We start from the raw sequence: 17449 nt of genomic DNA on the forward strand, positions 1-17449 counted from the left end.
TAGACATAGTTCATAAAACTGACGAAATTACAACAGACATAGAGTGAATCTTGCCATAGAATACTACTGAAAAGCGGAAAATAATGTTCTGTGACTGTACTGACAGGTATGGCAAAAAATAAGTATATTCCATGATTCACTAGCTTGCACAACCACAAACTCTAGCTATTAAACTGATCACTTCACGTTTCATATTAAAATAATCACAGATGTTTAATATGACTACAGGTCTTCAGGTCCTGTTGCTGCAAAACAAGCCCAAATCAACAACTCTCCACCAAAGTGCTTGACAACTGAAATTAGGTCTTATTAGGCTGATATGGTGGTTAGATTAAGCCAAATATGGTTGTGTGCAGACTACATGGTGTGAGAATGAACAGTTGCCAGTAATGTTTACAACAACACAGCTCCAGAGATTGTTGAAGATCTAAGTGATGGGGTCAGTGGAGGCTGGCAGAATAGGGTTTATACCATCAAGACCTGAAGCTTTCCTGGTCTTCTGACGCTGAACGAGTCTATTTACATCTTCCTCAGAGATCCTAATCCAGTAATTAATATTATTTTTAGACCATTTTTAGCTGATATCTGGTCATATGCTGAGAAGATGCTTTTTAGCTTCTTGTTGTAGTTAGTATTAGCTGCCATGATCTCCTTGGTCAGTTTGTTCCTGGCCTGCTTATGCAGAGCCCGGTCCACACTGCTGTAAGCCTGTTCCTTGTTCCTACACAGTTTCTTCAGACGTAAAGGGAACCATGGTCTATTGTTGTGGTATGTGCAAAAGGTTCTGGTCTGCACACACACGTCTTCACAAAAACGTATGTTGGAAGTGACAGTGTCAGCAAGCTTATTCAGGTCAGTGGCTGAAGCTTCAAAAACACTCCAATCTGTGCAGTCAAAGGAGGCCTGTAGTTCTTGCTTTGACTGCTCCATCAACGTCCTAACAGTTCTGACCACAGGTTTAGAAGTTTTTAATTTTTGCCTATGGGTTGGGATGAGATGAAGCAGACAGTGATCAGAAACTACCAAAGTGGCCCTGGTGACTTTGAGAGCTTTGAAACACTGGTCCACTGTGTTTTACACTTAATATGCTGTCTGTATTTTGGTAGTTTATTAGGAAGGTCTATGCTGTTAAAATCTCCAAGGGCAACAATGAGAGAACCTAAGTGTTTTTCCTTTATGTCTATTATGAGCTCAGCTGGCTGTTTTTCAGCATTTGATGTGCAGGCTTGTGGTGGAACACCGGCCAGAACGAGCAAGGCGAACACCCCCAGTGAATAAAAGATTTATAGTACATAAAAAATGACTCCAGGTCAGGGCTACATGTCTTCTGTAATATCGTGACATCAGTACACCAACCTGCATTTATGTACAAGCTTATTCCACCTCCCGTCTTTTTCTCCGAGATCTTCGTCCAGGGTTTTAAAGTTGAGAAGTAGTTGTTCACCAATTTTGTTAGCCAGGGAGCGGACATTAGTCAGGTGGATTGAGGGCACGGTCATGTGGAGTCCAGGTGGCAGAAGCCTTATGAGCACACCTGCCCATTTACCTCATCAGCATCTCTGGTAAATCCCAGAAAGAGCTGCTATGCTTCCAACCAAGATCTCAATGAAGTTGGGGTTGATGAAAAATTGAGAAAAATATGCCTGGCACAACTCAGTAAATCTTTTGGTTAAGTTTTACTTTTAAGCCTGAGCCTTACGTTTGTCAAGTTAAGATTGAAGTGAGAGTCCTAACAGATATGAACAAAATCCCAGCCTGTCAAGTCTTTCATTTATTTTGGAAGTTGGAATTCAAATCTTTAACAGTATTCTGAACTTAACTTTGTTTAACTTACAAGTGAGAAAACCCAGTGGGATCTGCCAGCTGTTCTGCTTATCAATCTGGCTACAACTATTAGCAATACAGGCTAATGACAAGCTGCATTCAGTACATTTAAAAACTGTACATTACTATGTGCATGACTGAATTAATGAGATACAAAGCATTCAAAATACCTGGTCATTACTGTGGGTAACTCCAACTTTTACAAGCAGCTACCATATTAGATTTTGAAGTCAAGGTTCCTGAGAAACGTCTCAATTTTCCAAGTTGAAAAATTAAACTACTGGGAAAGTTTTAGTTGTTTATTGAATGCATGCATTACTTGCATGTCAAGACATCAACAAATAGCAGGCTCTTAGACTAAGGCTTAGTAAACTTCAGGCAGTGGTTACAAAGATAAACACCCGATAAAATCAATAATGAACACAATAAAATTTTTCGCAATTTAAATATTTCTAATGGGGCCCCTGTCATAAAATACAAACTATATGTTGGTAACAACCCAAGTAACCACACACACAAGGGAATCGGATCAAATTTGTTCCATAAATGAAGTTACGGGTCAAAAAACTGGAATGTGGTAATAATTACAGCTGCATTTCTAAACCTCAGAATGTTCCAGTGAGCGCCGCCGGAGCCATAATAGAAAAGTGCAAAGTACATAATTTCACCATAAACCATCGTAAGATTTCTGACAGTGTAGTCAAAATGATTAAGAGTTGACCAAGATCCAGTGAGCTTCAGAAAGATCTGGAAATAGCAGGTATAGTTTTTCCTATGGAAACAATAGTAATGCACTCGATTGTAATGGTCCATATGCGCACTTACTGCACGAGACTTCAATGCTGAAGAAAAAACATGTTGAAGCTTTTTTAAAGTCTGCTGCAGAAGACTTGGACTGGGACAATATAGTCTGGTGAACCCAAAGCTGAACTCTTTGAATATCCTTAAACACTCCATGTTCGGGGGCAGAATGGTTCTGCATATCACTCCACAATCACCATGAAGAAAGTGAAATTTGGCAGTGGGAACATCAGGGTGTGGGTTGTCTTACAGCATATGGTACTGGCATATCATTGTGTAATTTAAGGAAGGATGAATGGATAAATGTACTGGGACTTTATAAGACTTCTTTGTAAGCAATGTGTGTGCCTAATTGTGCGACACACAAGAGACATCTTGAAGTTGTCTTTACCAAAACAGGGGCTTCAACAAAGTATTAAATGTTCAATATTTATTTCTTTGTATGTGTGGATTACTTGAGTTGTTACTGACATCTAGTGTAAATTTTATTTTCGTGGCCCCTATTAAACTGAGAAACAATATTGACATGTGCAACACATATTTCACCCACTCTGATGTGATTGATAAACAGTAATAATCTTGAAATCCTTTGAATTTCAGTTCTACTACCTCTATGATGGAAGATCTTCTCTTCCATGGTCAATGTTTTTACATTTAATTGTTAAATTAAAATTGGTATAGGCCAGTAAATCCTTGATCTATGCAACTCCAATCTGCTTGAGTGCCATGCACTCCAAAGTACTTCACAGATAGTCAGTAAAAATATAGGTTTTTCTGACTGAATTGTGAGGTGCATTCCCATACATTTAGAGTCCCCTAAGATATATAGTAAACAGCAGGCATTTACAAAATTACTAAAGTGGGAATTAAGAAAATAAACCAGATGAATAAAAAGCCACTTTAAGATAAGTAGGTAAAAAGTAGATATGTTGAGCCATAAGGGCTTGATTGGCAAAAAGAAATCTTGATTACATTTATGAAAAGTTCTTAAAGAGAAAATAGAATTAGCTAAATTGGTAGCAGCAGTTCAGAGCTGGAGATCAGATATCAGCCAAAAAATCTCTGAGTAAAAATGTTTGCTGATCTTGGTGTTGATTACGGCAAGCTATACTCTTTTATTCATCTGTAACTATCTTGCATTACATACTTTGTGATGACAATTTATTTTCAACCAAACAATAGGCTAGGATTGGAATCCCATTTTGAATTCCCCATGTCCCTGATAGCTTGGTCAGGTCTAGCCTTCTCCTGACTGTTGGGCTCAGCTTTAGGCAACACACAGACAGGCAGGCAAAGCTGGGGGAGGAGAGGTTTGGCAAGGGTAGGAGAGAGGGCAAGAGCGGACACAGATAGGTGGGCGGAGGCAGAGGGAGGGAAGAGAGTCTGAAGCTGGGGTGAGGTCTAAGGGGTGGGGATGGGGCTGTGGAATTTGGTGGGTGTGTTAAGGTGATAAAAACCTTTCAGGACATTAGGGTCTGTGAGGTTCCGCGAGCAGATCATTGAGATCATAGCATGAAGTCTATCTTCCTCTTCCTCATCGTCATCCAGCGACGGTGCGCGGCTGCCCGTGGTGTGGTGGTAGTTTATGGTGACTGCTTGCACCAGCGAAACAACAGAGAGTGTAGTTAGAAAAGGATTGCCCTACAAACCTCGGAAAGAAACCACCTCACTTTACAACAGCAAGCTATATACCTCAAACAGAGATAAGTGTCAACAAGAGAAAGAAATGTTTTACTTCATGAGCATGTTTGCCCAGGTAATATTTTAAAGAATTGATTAATGGATGGTTACTTACTGGAATCATATCGGTATCCTGGGTAGACAATTCGAAAGACATAATCAGCAGCTGTCTGCTCCTCACTGTTCCTGTCCTGTTCCATGAGCCGGGCCGCACTGCTCCTCTTCCTCAATTTAGGGAACACTTTTCCCTGCAAGACAGAAGCAATCTTATATGTCAGATATAAACAATGGGATTTTCCTCACTGGCAACAAGTTAGTTTGGAAGAGGCTGGAAAATCCACGTAATTAGCTTGACTCTCTTGTGGGTTCAAGACGTTTATTCTTCCATGGTCAAATCCCAGGCTAAGTTCACGTGAATGTTGCAAACATTTAGCAAATTAGGGGTGTGTTAATATTTGTTGTTACCTTGCCTTTCTGGGACCAGAGGGGAGGTTCCAATTGACCTCGTGGTAGTAGTCCAGTTTCCAGACAGGAGAGGAAAGCCAGGAGGTGACCACCGGGAGGAAATTGCAGGGGTGGCCGCTGGATCCCATCTTGACTGACGAGTACCAGTGTCCCTCCACAATCCGCTAGATTATGCAAAAAAGGTTTATACAAGAAAAAGAACGGGGTAGTTATCATTGAATGGGTTGTGTAGTGGAGATTTTTTCTATTTTTCCAGTTTTCATGTGACATACAAATAGTTATTTACAGTGTAATTTAAAAGCGTAACATTTAGTCTGCATAGAACACAACATGTAAGGAAAACAAGAAGAGGTGAATAAGCGCTCTCCAAGTTGGATAATGATCATGTTTTGAAGCAGCAACCTGACCTGGAATAGCCATTAACTGCAATTTCCACCAGATCAAGGCCAGAGATCAAAGTCTGTTTAGGCAATAGCTTATAAAACACAATTATCTAATGCTACACTCCAAAAATGACTGATGTAGACTGTGTGTGTACAGCTGGGCAGCTCCAAAGTACTCACGGCGTTGGTGACAGTGGATGCAAACAATCTGGCGCAGAGGAACAGTCAGTGCATAGTCCCAATAAATACTAAAAGTGAGAAAAATGTTTTTGGGTTCAGCTTGAGGCAGTACTTTTAGTTCAGATCAGTTTACACATGTCACTAAATGCTGTTCTGATTTTTGGTTAGGCCAAACCTTTTCTCCAGGTCACAGTCTCCCAGAGTGCCGTTGATGAGCTGGTTAGGTGTCCACTTTAGTGTGAGGTTATCCCCAGCTTGATGGAGTGACAAGTAGCCCCTTAACACCTCCATGTCCTTCTTCTGCCATTTTCAAATGAAGGTAAAGCAGTATATAGGTAACAGTTTATATGAAGAAAATTTTGGGGTGATTTTTAAACGTGTTTTTTAAACATAAAATTCTGTGAAAAAGCATTGCCACCATTACAGATTTTGCCGTTTTTCTTTTTCTGTCACCATTAAATGTTTCAAATCATAAAAAAAATATATATCAGAGCAACTGTCGTCAAATGGCTCAGGACTGATGTAAGTAACATGAACATCAGAGAAAAAAGAATGTTGAGGGAATTCAGAGAAAAGGATCAGCTTATGTGATGAATAACCAATAACCTATAAAGGGCAGAATAGAGGAACTGGTTGGTTGTTTCCTTGCAAAAACCTACAAGCAAAATTGAAGACAGAGAAGAACACTGCGCATGGTTCAGAGTACCTGAGCCACAGACAAGCTGGGGGTCCAGCAATACAAAGATGTTCGACCCATGAGCCTTAAGAGACTATGGATTCAAATTAGGTATCTAATACCAGCAGCTGTTAATACCCAGACAACTGAGAGAACTTGGTCAGTGGACTCAAAACGCCTGGTTGTTCAGAGTCCAAAGCTTCTGGAGATCCTGGGTAAATCTCTCTTTCACCTTAAAGTTTTCTCTCAACACTTTGGACTGCAAGATCCTGATTATCAAGATCTGGAACATCAGAGCACATGCACTCAGAGGAAGGGAACTGTTGACTTCAGTTTGCCTTTCGTCCAAGAAATCAACTTGTTGCCCCCTTGAAAAATCCATCCTGATTGATGGTTTGAAAGACTCTCCATCCCTTATAATCGTCACTTTAAGTCCTTCAGTCTCAGCATTAGAGAAAGTTAGATTAATTGATTATTTTTATTACTTGATTACCCTGTGTTGCTTAATGGCAGCATGGTACAAATAAATGGAATGCATTATTGTTGAGGATGACATGACAGGCTGGGATTAGGTTGTATCTGGGCGCTCACTTTAATCTTAACTTGAAAGCGAAGGGCTCAGAAAAAAAAAAAAAATTTAAACTGAAACTTTTTCCTGAGTTGTGTCTGCCTGCATCCAAGATGGCCTAGGTACTAGGTACTTTGTTCTCTTGTATGTCACATGCTTTTGTGTGTTTATTCTGCTCTCTGCCTTCATTTCGACATCCACCTCTCATTTCTACTTCTGCCTTTCTGCCTGCTCAGACGTTTTTCTACTAAGCTCCCTGCTTGCTTGCATTCTTTTACTCCTACCTTTTGATCTCTTAGCCTAAATTACGGATATATGGGACTACTACTACTACTACTTCTTACCAGCGACTCCCAAGGATTATTATTATTATTTTTTTTTTCTAAAGGATTTTGATGTTTTTACAATCGAACTTGAAAGAAGGACAAGTTGACGCCAGCAAATCAGCACAAAATGCCTCCCTTCACCACAGAGGACTTCGACAAACCTTTACAGAAATTGGCTGTTTTGGAGATGAAAATCCATCGACTAGATCACTTCTAGGAGGTGAATATAGGGTACAGCGATGATTCAACTCTGCCTGTTATCCCAAACAGTGACAGCCAGCTCAACAACTCAGCCGACAATCAGAACACTGAGAATAAACCTACCAGCAGACCCCCCAGGCATGTTTTAGGCACATACCCAAAAAATCAAGGTGGACGACTCACTGGAAGATCTCAGCAATTAAATAAATTAGAATGGCCAGAATTACAGAGAAATTGCCCCGTTTCCCCTGGGAAAAGGAGACTTCGACAGCGAGCTGCTGTCACAACAACTGATAGGAATGAGACAGCTGGAAATAATGGAATTCCTCTCCAAAACAGATTTGCTCCACTACAGAATGAAAACCAGGAAAACTATCCATCTTCTGAGAACAATAAAAGGTTTGAGAACACCCTTCATTCTAAACAGTCTTCCCCTAAATTGCCAGAGAAAAAGCTCCCCACCGGACCAAGAACCCTAATAGTGGGCAACACAGCTGTGGATGGGATTAAAAACTTCTGCAACAAGAAAAACACAGAAGTTATGATTGGTACCAGTAACGTGGTCTCTGATATCTCAGAATATTCTTGCAATCACAGAAAAGCGCCCATCTCTAGAAACCCTTATTATTCACTGTGGAGCCATGGATGACGTGGCTAAGAAAAAATCAGAAAGACTAAAGGAGGATTTCTCTCGTCTTCTGAATATTGTTGGAGGTCTCAATATCAAGGTGTTTCTCAGTGGACCCTTTGCACCGATTTTCTGTGGAAATGAGGTTTTTTCCAGACTTCTGATGATTAATAAGTGGTTTAAAAAAAACATGTGCCACCATACCTGTGAACTTCATCGACAACTTCAATATTTTTTGGGAAAAAAGACAACTCTTTAAGCAAGATGGTTTCTGTTTGAACAAGCCGGGAGCCAGACGTCTCACATCTAATCTCTTTTATTCAGTAAATAATCCGCCAGCAGCTTCGACCTTCAGCAGAGAACATGGAGTATCAACAACAATGATAATGCTGCCTCCAACAGCTCCAGCAGAAACAATCAGCCAGTTGGCTGAGAGAGAGAGGTCATCACAAAAGGTCTCCCCGTCGAAATCCACAGGAGAAGTGGACCCCCCATTATACCCCCATCCCCCCAAACCCAGACCCAGACCAACACCCCCGGTAAACCCCCCTCACCCCAGACCCCAACCCAGACCGCACAGAACTCTCCCATCTCCCCACTGAGCCCGCTTTTTGCTTTACTGGATTCTGATAACATGATAGGATATATCAAACCCCCCCTTCATCAGAAAGATTATTGAAAAAGCTCTGTTTCAGCAGTTAAACAACTTCCTAACAATGACCAACCGCTTCGATGTCTTCCAGTCAGGCTTCCGTGCTCACCACAGTACAGAGACTGCTCTTGTCAAGGTGTTCAATGACATCTGTATAAATACAGACTGTGGAAGAACCACAGTGCTGGTATTATTGGACCTTAGTGCAGCATTCGACACTGTTGATCCCTCCATTTTATTAGAGCGCCTGGAAAACTGGGTCGGCCTTTTGGTACAGCACTCAATTGGTTTAAATCCTACTTGAAGGACAGGGACTTTTTGTGTCAGTAGGTAACTTTACATCAGAGACCACAAAAATCACATATGGCGTTCCCCAAGGGTCCATCTTAGGGCCCCTCCTATTCAATATCTACATGCTCCCCCAACTCAGATTTTAATAAACAACAATGTAAGTTATAACTATGCAGATGACACACAGCTATACATGACAATGTCACCAGGTTACTATGAACCTATTCAACACTGGGTAAATGCTTAGAAGAAATCAATGCATGGATGGGCCAACATTTTCTTCAGCTGAATCACAACAAAATTGAAGTAATAATCTTTGGACCAAAGGAAGAGCGTTTAAAAGTTAGCACACAGCTTCAGTTAATACAGCTAGAAACCACCAGTCAGGCTCGAAACCTGGATGTAGTGATGGACTCAGACCTGAACCTTCAGAGACACATAAAGACAGTAACAAGGTCGGCCTTCTATCACCTAAAGAACATCTCCAGGATAGAAAATAGTAACCCTTTGCTTTGATGACTGCTTTGCTCTCTTGGCATTCTCTCTATGAGCTTCATGAGGTGGTCACCTAAAATGGTTCAAAAGAGCCTTGAAAGAAATTCCTAGAGATTCATTGTGAGACGGCCAGAGGTTAATATTTCAGGCATCACAGCAAAGAGTGGCTACTTTAAGGAATCTAAAATATAAAACATATTTAAAGTTTTTTTTTTACAATTTTGTGTTCACTACATAATTGCATATGTGTTCATTCACCGTTTTGATGCCTTCATACAATGGAAATAGTCATAAACATAAAGAAAACCATTAAATCAGAAAGGCATTCTAAAACTTTTGACCAGTAGTGTATATAAATATATTTCACTGACCTTTTATTGTATTTAAAATAAAAGATTTCTAAAAGATTTTTAAAAATGATGGGGGTATGGATTGCTCTTTATTCACAACGTATGCTGCATTTATCAAGTTGAACAGGCATAGCGAAGTCAGTTTTTTGAGTAAAAGTCACTCAAAGTTTGTGGTCCTTTTTACTGTGAAATTAAAATGAAAGAAAAAAACAGTTAATAAAAGATGACTACTTAGTGTTGTACCTAACATTTACCATTTTAAAAAGATTTTAATGTTTCAGTAAAAATCTCACCTTGGACAAATTAAAAAATATATAATAATCTACATCAATTGCATATAGCAGCAGAGTTAAATCTTATCATTCTTGGACTGTGGTCCAAGGCCACTAAATAGGCCAACAAATGGCCTTCGACACCCCTGATCTGGAGAGATTTTGCAAAGAACAACGCTCTCTCTGTGCTGATACATAATGAAAACAGTTAATAGAGTAATCAAATCAGTAATTTTGTTAGAAAAAACCTTATTTTTAACTGAATAAATATACTCATGTTAAAGGCTGGAGTATTCCAAATTAAAGACATATTTATTCATTTATTATCTTTTTTTTAATTCAGTATCATTATTTCAATAAATATACAAAAATAAAGACAAAAACCATACCCTAGGACCAATAACACCATCTACAAGTAGCATTATTTCATATAGCAGAATTCCTGAAATTAAATTAAATTTGTCCATTCCGTTTCTTAGCTATCTGGTTCCAAAACTGTCAGTTGGGTCATTCTCTCCAATCACTCTAGCAATTGATATCTGTAGAAAAATATAGTCTATATAATTAAGTATTCAATTATTCATCCAAGGTTTGGAAGACTTTTTCCATTTCATAGCAATCAATTTTCCCACTGTAAGGTCTGCCAAAAATGTTAAAAGGGGGACAGATAGCTCTGATAGATCATTTAAAATGTAAAACAGATGCAGGTACAGAGACATTCAAAAAATAAAAGTAGCTCAGTCCCACAAGCCAATTAGAACTCTAGGGAGGTCATCCCAGCCAGGTGCTTAATAAATTGATTTTAAGACTTTTTAAACATGCCAGTAAATGTGGCTGGCACTATATATAACACTTGGTCACACAGTGTCATACCGGTTGCACCAGGACGTTGTTTTTTCCGTAAAGGAGGTGTGTTCTAGAATTTTGATGAAGAGACTCCACATACTCTCTCGCAGATGCTGCAAACCTATCTTCAGACATGCTCCCACTGGACTGCCTCTTCCGGATCTAGAAAAGGATTTTCACCCTTTAGTTTACAATACAAACTCTCACAAGACCAAAGCTCCTGAGATATGATAAACGAGTCTCCAGACTCACCCCCAAAGCAGGTCGACGGCCAGATGAGACATCCAGGCTCCGGTGGGCCCCGTGGATACGGTGGCGCTGAACCAGCTCATTGGCTGAGGGGTCTGTCCAGAAATGATCTGAAGTTTTCAGCTTAGTGTACTCCAATGCACAGGGCCCCACTGAAAGTACATCATACAAACTGAAACCCTGCTTAACAGTAATCTATTCAGTTTTAACCTTTCTCTAGACTTAAAATACATTTTTTACAGAATGTGAAAAGACATGCATCATGTCAGTCATTCCTAATCTAATAGAAATATTTATATAGCTGTGAATGTTCATTTGCATGTCTCCAGGAGCAAATAATCTAATAAATGAAACTCAGATTTGAGAAATAAATGAGGTTGTGTTTGACAGAAAAATACATTTCCACTTTAGATACAGTTTAATGTTTTTGACCTTGCAAATGAAACTGGTTTGCGTAAGCTTGGCCAAAAGAGTGGGGCAAACAAACACAAAGAAAAATCCGAGCAAGCAAGCCCTGTCGTTTTTTGAAAAGGTGACTTGCGTAGAAAATTCTAAACTCAACTGTCACACTCTCACAATAAGAGAGCAACAGGACCAGTGCACATGCACATTATCATTATTATTGTTATTATTAAAACGTATTAAAGTAGTTGTTTTGTGTTGACAAGTTTGTTTGCTTTTGTTTACACTCACATAATAGGTAACATTAAATACAGACCTGTGACCCAGAACTAAACTGAGGACTATGGGAGATAGGGCTTTCTGTATTGCTGCCCTGCGCCCGTGGAAGCCCTCCCTGATACCCTGAGGACACCACAATGTGTTGACTGTTTTAAAAGGGTCTTTAGCTAAATTTCTGGTTCTCTCACCTAGATGTCTATAAAAATATTTTTTTGCCCTTTGGAGCCCTTTGAGATTGTGAGATAAGAAGGGCACTATAAAAAGGCTAAATTGCATTTTTAATTATTATTATCATTCTGCCACAGCTGTTCCACATCTCCACTGATTAGCTCCTTAGGTTCCTTTGTCATTTTCCACCCCTGCCTCAGTATATAAGCTCACTGGTTTCTATTGTTCTTTGCTGGATTCTTCCGTTACGCTGTCTCTCTGTTATACCGCCCGTTACTTTCTCTGTAATTTGCCTGTGTTTCAAGACCTTTTCCTCCTTTGATTCCCCAATAAGGTCTTCTTATGTTTTATTATTAAGCTACACAAACAACAAACATGAGAAAGGCTTTCAGGAAAACCATGATTTTTGCACATGACAATGCCTTATTATTATTATTAGGCAAGTTGTATTATTAAATACAACTTGCCTAATAATTATGCATACCGTGTATGTTGAACGTCTCTAATTATTGTCAAAAACTCAGTGAAGGTGAAATAGAGAAACACAGTACACTATGAGTTTCCCATTGCCATCCATCATCGGGCACCGCTGTCTTCCATTACTGTCAGTGAAGGCTGTGCTTTTGGTTTTACACAGTAAAACCAAAAACAGTACATACAGTACACAGCATTTACGGCATGACATGTTTTTGTACTTAGGTTCTCTTCCCTGGAGGTTTTAGAAAATATCTGGGATTTTTAAGTGTTAGTTACTCACCAAGCAGGGCTGCTAAGATGGGCCCGAAGACTGGGTCATGCATTAGAGCTTCCCTTTCATAGAAATTACTGTAGAGATAAAATGAAATGAACAGCGTTAGTGAATGTTGGTTTGGAAGCAGGAAGTACCTTAAAAGTACAAAAATGATCCCCTCAACTGCTTTTTTTTAGAGACTTTGCTGTTGTTTGCAAGTGAGCAAACTTAGAAATCCAACAGCATCAACAACATATATTCATCACTGTAGTGTTCCATACCACATAGTCTTGTGTAATAATATTTACAATTAATATAAAATTCAGAGAGAAAAAGGTTAAAAAAACATTTAACAAAAAAGTCTATTTACTTACCACGTTATTATGCTTGAGCCATTTGTTTGTCCTCCTGACCGCTACTTTTAAAAACCTCTTCACATCCAACTATGTCTATGTCTTCTAATTAGGCATCTACTGCTTAATTAGAACTTCCTCTTTAAAGTCAGGCAAATCTTTATTTCATCTTGCTTCATCCTACTGACTATAGCTTTACTGAGGCTGCTCTTTGTTGGGAGGTCACAACCTGTAACAGTCATCTTCCAGTTGCTCTTTATTTCAGAGGGAGCGACATAGAAGCTGGCATTTAGTGTGGGTGTCTCATGTCAGATTAGATTAACTATCCTGCTGTTGTGTGAACATGATGTCAGATTCACTGGAGTTTCCACTCACTGGAGCATCAGGAATGCAGTATCAGACCAAAGAATTGTGTTTACACATTATGTTCCTCCATTATATAAAATGTGATCACATTGTTATGCCTGAACCATGTCAAAGACTTGATCAGAAAACAACTTTGTGCAGACAGCTTGTTGAATACTCTGGTTGTTATCCAGACACAGAGCAGATGAAAAGGAGTAAACTCTAAGCAGCAGATAACATGCAGTGGACTGCTCATTTCAGCAGCAACAGATCAGGAGAAAACAGCTAAGTCACTGCATTGCAAGGTAAGGAGAAAAACACAATATAAAACGAACATAGAAATTACCTGGAGTTGTCCACAATGTGCTGGATTATCTTATCCAAAACTTTCTCAAAGAGAGCCGTACGGACCCAGATGTGTTTGATGGCCTGGGCAGAGAGGGGCTGAGGGGGACGGCTGGTGGTGGAGGAGCCTCGTCTTCTCAGAGGTTCATGGCCAACGCTCTGGGCTCTCCTGTAGGGCACAGAGCGCAGCTGTTAACCAGACTGGGAGGAGAGGGCATGGAAGACACAATGCTGGATGACATTCACATACCCATCTGAGTTCTACACTTTTATTCTTTGCAGAGTCACATGTGGACTGGTTACAGTGGTCAAAAGTTGTGAGGTAGAGTACACCATGGGCAGGTCACCAGTTCATCGCAGAGACATCCCAGGACAAACAATCATGCTCATTTAAAGACAATGTAGAGTAGCCAACATGTATGTTTTTAACTGTGTGAGACGCCAGGGTACCCAGAGAGAACTCATATAAAATCATGTAAACTCCACACCTAGAAGCTGAGATTTAAAATGCCAACCTTTTTAGTTTGAAGTCATAGTACCAACCACAGGATTCCCCATGCAGCTTCACAACTGTCAGTTGGAAACAGCAAAATGGTAAGCTGTTTTAATGCTGAATAAAAACCCAAATCTATCTTTATAGAACCATTAATATGTTTTTACAAAGTGTACTCTATGTAAGCTGATGGCTACAACAAATATTATTATCACTTAAAAATGAAAGAAGAATGCTCCTAAGAAAGCACCCAAAAAGCACCACTATGATGATCTTACAGTAATGGTCTATCACAGGGGTCTCCAAACCCTGGACTTTGGTCCAAATCCGGACCCAGGGAGCGTTTTGTTAGAAAAGCATTTTCTCATTTACAATGTAGATATAGACATTTTATTCCTGCCGGCTGCTGTCTGACTTTTGAACAGGCGCGACGGACAGCTATGTGGGTTGGCGACATTCTGGTCCACATTCCAAGCCAGCTGGTGGCTGGCTTGGAATGTGGACCACATCACCACATCATTGTATGCCAACCACCAGAAAACAACAAAGAAGAAGAAGCAGGGTTCCCATACCTTGGTTACCATCAAATTCAAGGACCATTCAATGAGTTTCCAGGACCAATTTCCTTTAAATTCAAGAACCACACACGACAGCTTTTACCTACTACTACCACTGATAATGTTACCAATAAACAATTTTAATACAAGGCAAATTCAATAAAAAAAACTGAATGGCATAGAAGTTGTTGGATCAGAATCCATGAAAGAAAGTGTATGTGTAGCTTACATTCACGTTGATAATATTCATGGCCTACATTGATATGAGAAATAAAACTGCAAGCCAGATTTAATACAGAATTTGACACGCTTATGAGAAACAAAGGGCAGAAAACTGCCCTTTCCACTCGGTCTCTCTCTACTCCGTATGGTACCAGATGTGTTTCCACTGAATCACTTACAGCTGGAGCTATGGCGCTGAAGCCCCATCTCCAGCTGTCAGTGTAGTGCGCTGTGTTGCTATTAACATTGTTGTTAATAGCTGTTAAGTTACTAGTTTGGGAGCTCACGCTTACTCACAGTTCATTAACTTGGTGTTGCACAGTTGAGTGAGTAAAAGACTTTGTCAAAAATATATGAACTATGAAAATCCCACATTTAAAGATGAATAGACAGAAGCATAGACTTTCCTTTTAACTAAGGCCAGTCTGCCTTATATGTTCTGAATCAGTTGGATAAAGAGTGGAAATCTAAAGAGAGACATTATGAAACCAAACATAGGAACTTCAACCAAAGCTATCAGCTTTGGTCTGACAGTAGGACATGCAGAATAAATAAACTGAGGGGGCAGTATGAGCGAGTTACACGGCTGATAACACATCTCTTACAGCGAGCATAGAGTGTTCACTGTGAGTACAGTGGATTTAAGGAAAACACAAAAAGCCTTTCACTGACTGGGAAATGATCAAAGAGTGCATGGAAGCTGCGGCAGAAACACTTCAAGATGGAAAAGAAGGACAACAACTTAAGGAAAAGGTCAAGCAAATTGCCCTGTTTGCCACAAGCACAACAAGAACAGCAGAACTGTTATGCCAAGATGTACATACCCAGCTGGACTGTGCCATTCAAAGTGCATTTAATATTGGTTCTTAAATTGGATTGCACTTTTCTGTTCAGATGATTTCATGGGAATATGATTATTGATCAGTAGTTAAAAAAACAAAAACTGTAGTCAATTTAACTTTATGTTCTCTCTCTTTTCTCTTCCTAGAAGCTACACCTGGCCTGACTCTGTGTCTACCTGTGACACCTTTCTGGAGAGGGGCATTGTCCAAGCTTCTGCTGGCAACAACTTAATGTTTACCTTCTAAAGATGATCCACGTGGCCCTGTCATTCAGTGTTTAACTCTTTCTCTCTCCTAGACATAGCAATTGACTGAGCTTTTACTGTAACTAATTATTTGTGCTCTCTTTCAGACTCTATCCTTGAAAACTGGCTCAGAGTTTATCTGTTCTTTCTTTCTAGATGAAACGACTAGAGGAGCTACATCCACTAACATTTACTTTCCCTTCCCATAGAAAGTACTGGATCAGTGCTTTTGTATTCTTTGTGTGTCTCTGCTCTGTTCTCTCAAACGCCCAGTCAGTTGTGGCAGATGGCCGCTCCCACTGAGCCTGGTTCTGCTGGAGGTTTCTTCCTGTTTTTCCTCTCCAGTGTCACCACATGCATGCTGAGTATGAGGGATTGCTGCAAAGTCAACGCCAGTGACTGTCCACTGTCTCTACATGCTCATCCAGGAGGAGTAACTGCTACAAATCTCTGACTCGATGCAATCTGCTGGGTTTCCTTAGATAGAACAACTTTTTATCCAATTTGAATAAATAACTGAATCTGACTGCACTGTTTAATAGTTATGATTAATTGGAATGTATGTACCTGACTTTTGTGAAGTGCCTTGAGACGACATATGTTGTGAATTGGCGCTATATAAATAAACTGAAATTGAATTAGTGTTAATTAAATGCTAAATAAAAATGAAAGAAAATATTTTTGACAGTTGACTTTAAAGTGTTTGGATGACCTTCTATTCTTTTAGTTGGGGACCCCTGGTCAATCACATAAAATCCACACAAAGTACAAAAGTTCAAGAAAGGCAAAGCATGTTCAGCTATCTATGTCAAGGCAGAAAAAGAAGAGGGACATTTTATCCATGACCATCAGGGGGCAGTGTGCACCAATATAGCAGTCCATTACCCATTTGAATTTATCAGAAGTCATCAATATTTAAACCATTCAATCACTCATCGATTATTCAGGATCTGTCCCATGTCAGACAAAATGTCTCATGTCAAGCAGATGTCAGCTGGCAGAAGACAGGTATGGATTTGTAGGCAGATAACCTATGTCATGTGGATAGATGAAGTCTTTGATTCCCAACTGAGTTTGATCTGCCCTGCTCCAACACATACCAACTTCAACAAGTTAATGAGTCTGTGCCGAGGGGGGCTCAGCTGCGGCAGTCACGATGTTAGAAACTCTGCGTGTGCGCAAAAGCGTGCGTGTGTGCACGTGCATGCGTGTGCCTGCTCGTATGCAAGTGGGGCTTCAGCTAAGTCACGATTTTTACAGTCCCCTCACACAAGAAGTGTGTGCAAGTGTGTGTGTGTACTGTACTTCAGAGGATGGTGTGGAGGAAGATGTAGGATAGACAAAATGTTAAAAATTTGGACTTTTGCAGCGTGTAAGGAATCTAAGGTGGACTTTATGTGTGGATGAACTGGAATGTGAGGGCCTCCTTGTTCATTCTTGAACATTAGGGTTAAGCTTGGTGGAAGAAGAAGAGTTCTGTTGTAAACTGTAATAGCATAACAAAGTCCAACCAAGAAACTACATTAAAGGCGATAAAACAACCAAAAACTTTCTTCCCACTCTCTGTGGCGAGTTACACTG

The 17449-nt window shown here is 39.9% G+C and overlaps 1 protein-coding gene across 4 annotated transcripts in view; it reads right to left on the reverse strand.

The window, feature by feature from the left end:
- sgsm2 (small G protein signaling modulator 2) overlaps positions 1-17449 on the reverse strand; it is a 171513-nt gene that overhangs the window by 30129 nt on the left and 123935 nt on the right. For 2 of the 4 annotated variants that reach the window (XM_047392686.1, XM_047392684.1), the window contains exons 4-12: positions 13511-13678; positions 12494-12561; positions 10891-11039; positions 10666-10800; positions 5509-5633; positions 5334-5401; positions 4771-4934; positions 4421-4553; positions 4083-4220 (exon numbers count right to left, since the gene is read on the reverse strand). In XM_047392686.1, the coding sequence (XP_047248642.1) occupies positions 4083-4220; positions 4421-4553; positions 4771-4934; positions 5334-5401; positions 5509-5633; positions 10666-10800; positions 10891-11039; positions 12494-12561; positions 13511-13678 (1148 nt within the window). The remainder of the gene's footprint in view (positions 1-4082; positions 4221-4420; positions 4554-4770; positions 4935-5333; positions 5402-5508; positions 5634-10665; positions 10801-10890; positions 11040-12493; positions 12562-13510; positions 13679-17449) is intronic. The other 2 variants (XM_047392685.1, XM_047392687.1) reach the window with 2 other exon arrangements.

Source organism: Girardinichthys multiradiatus, chromosome 18 (genome assembly GCF_021462225.1).
Source record: "Girardinichthys multiradiatus isolate DD_20200921_A chromosome 18, DD_fGirMul_XY1, whole genome shotgun sequence".
Classification (NCBI taxonomy): Eukaryota; Metazoa; Chordata; class Actinopteri; order Cyprinodontiformes; family Goodeidae; genus Girardinichthys; species Girardinichthys multiradiatus.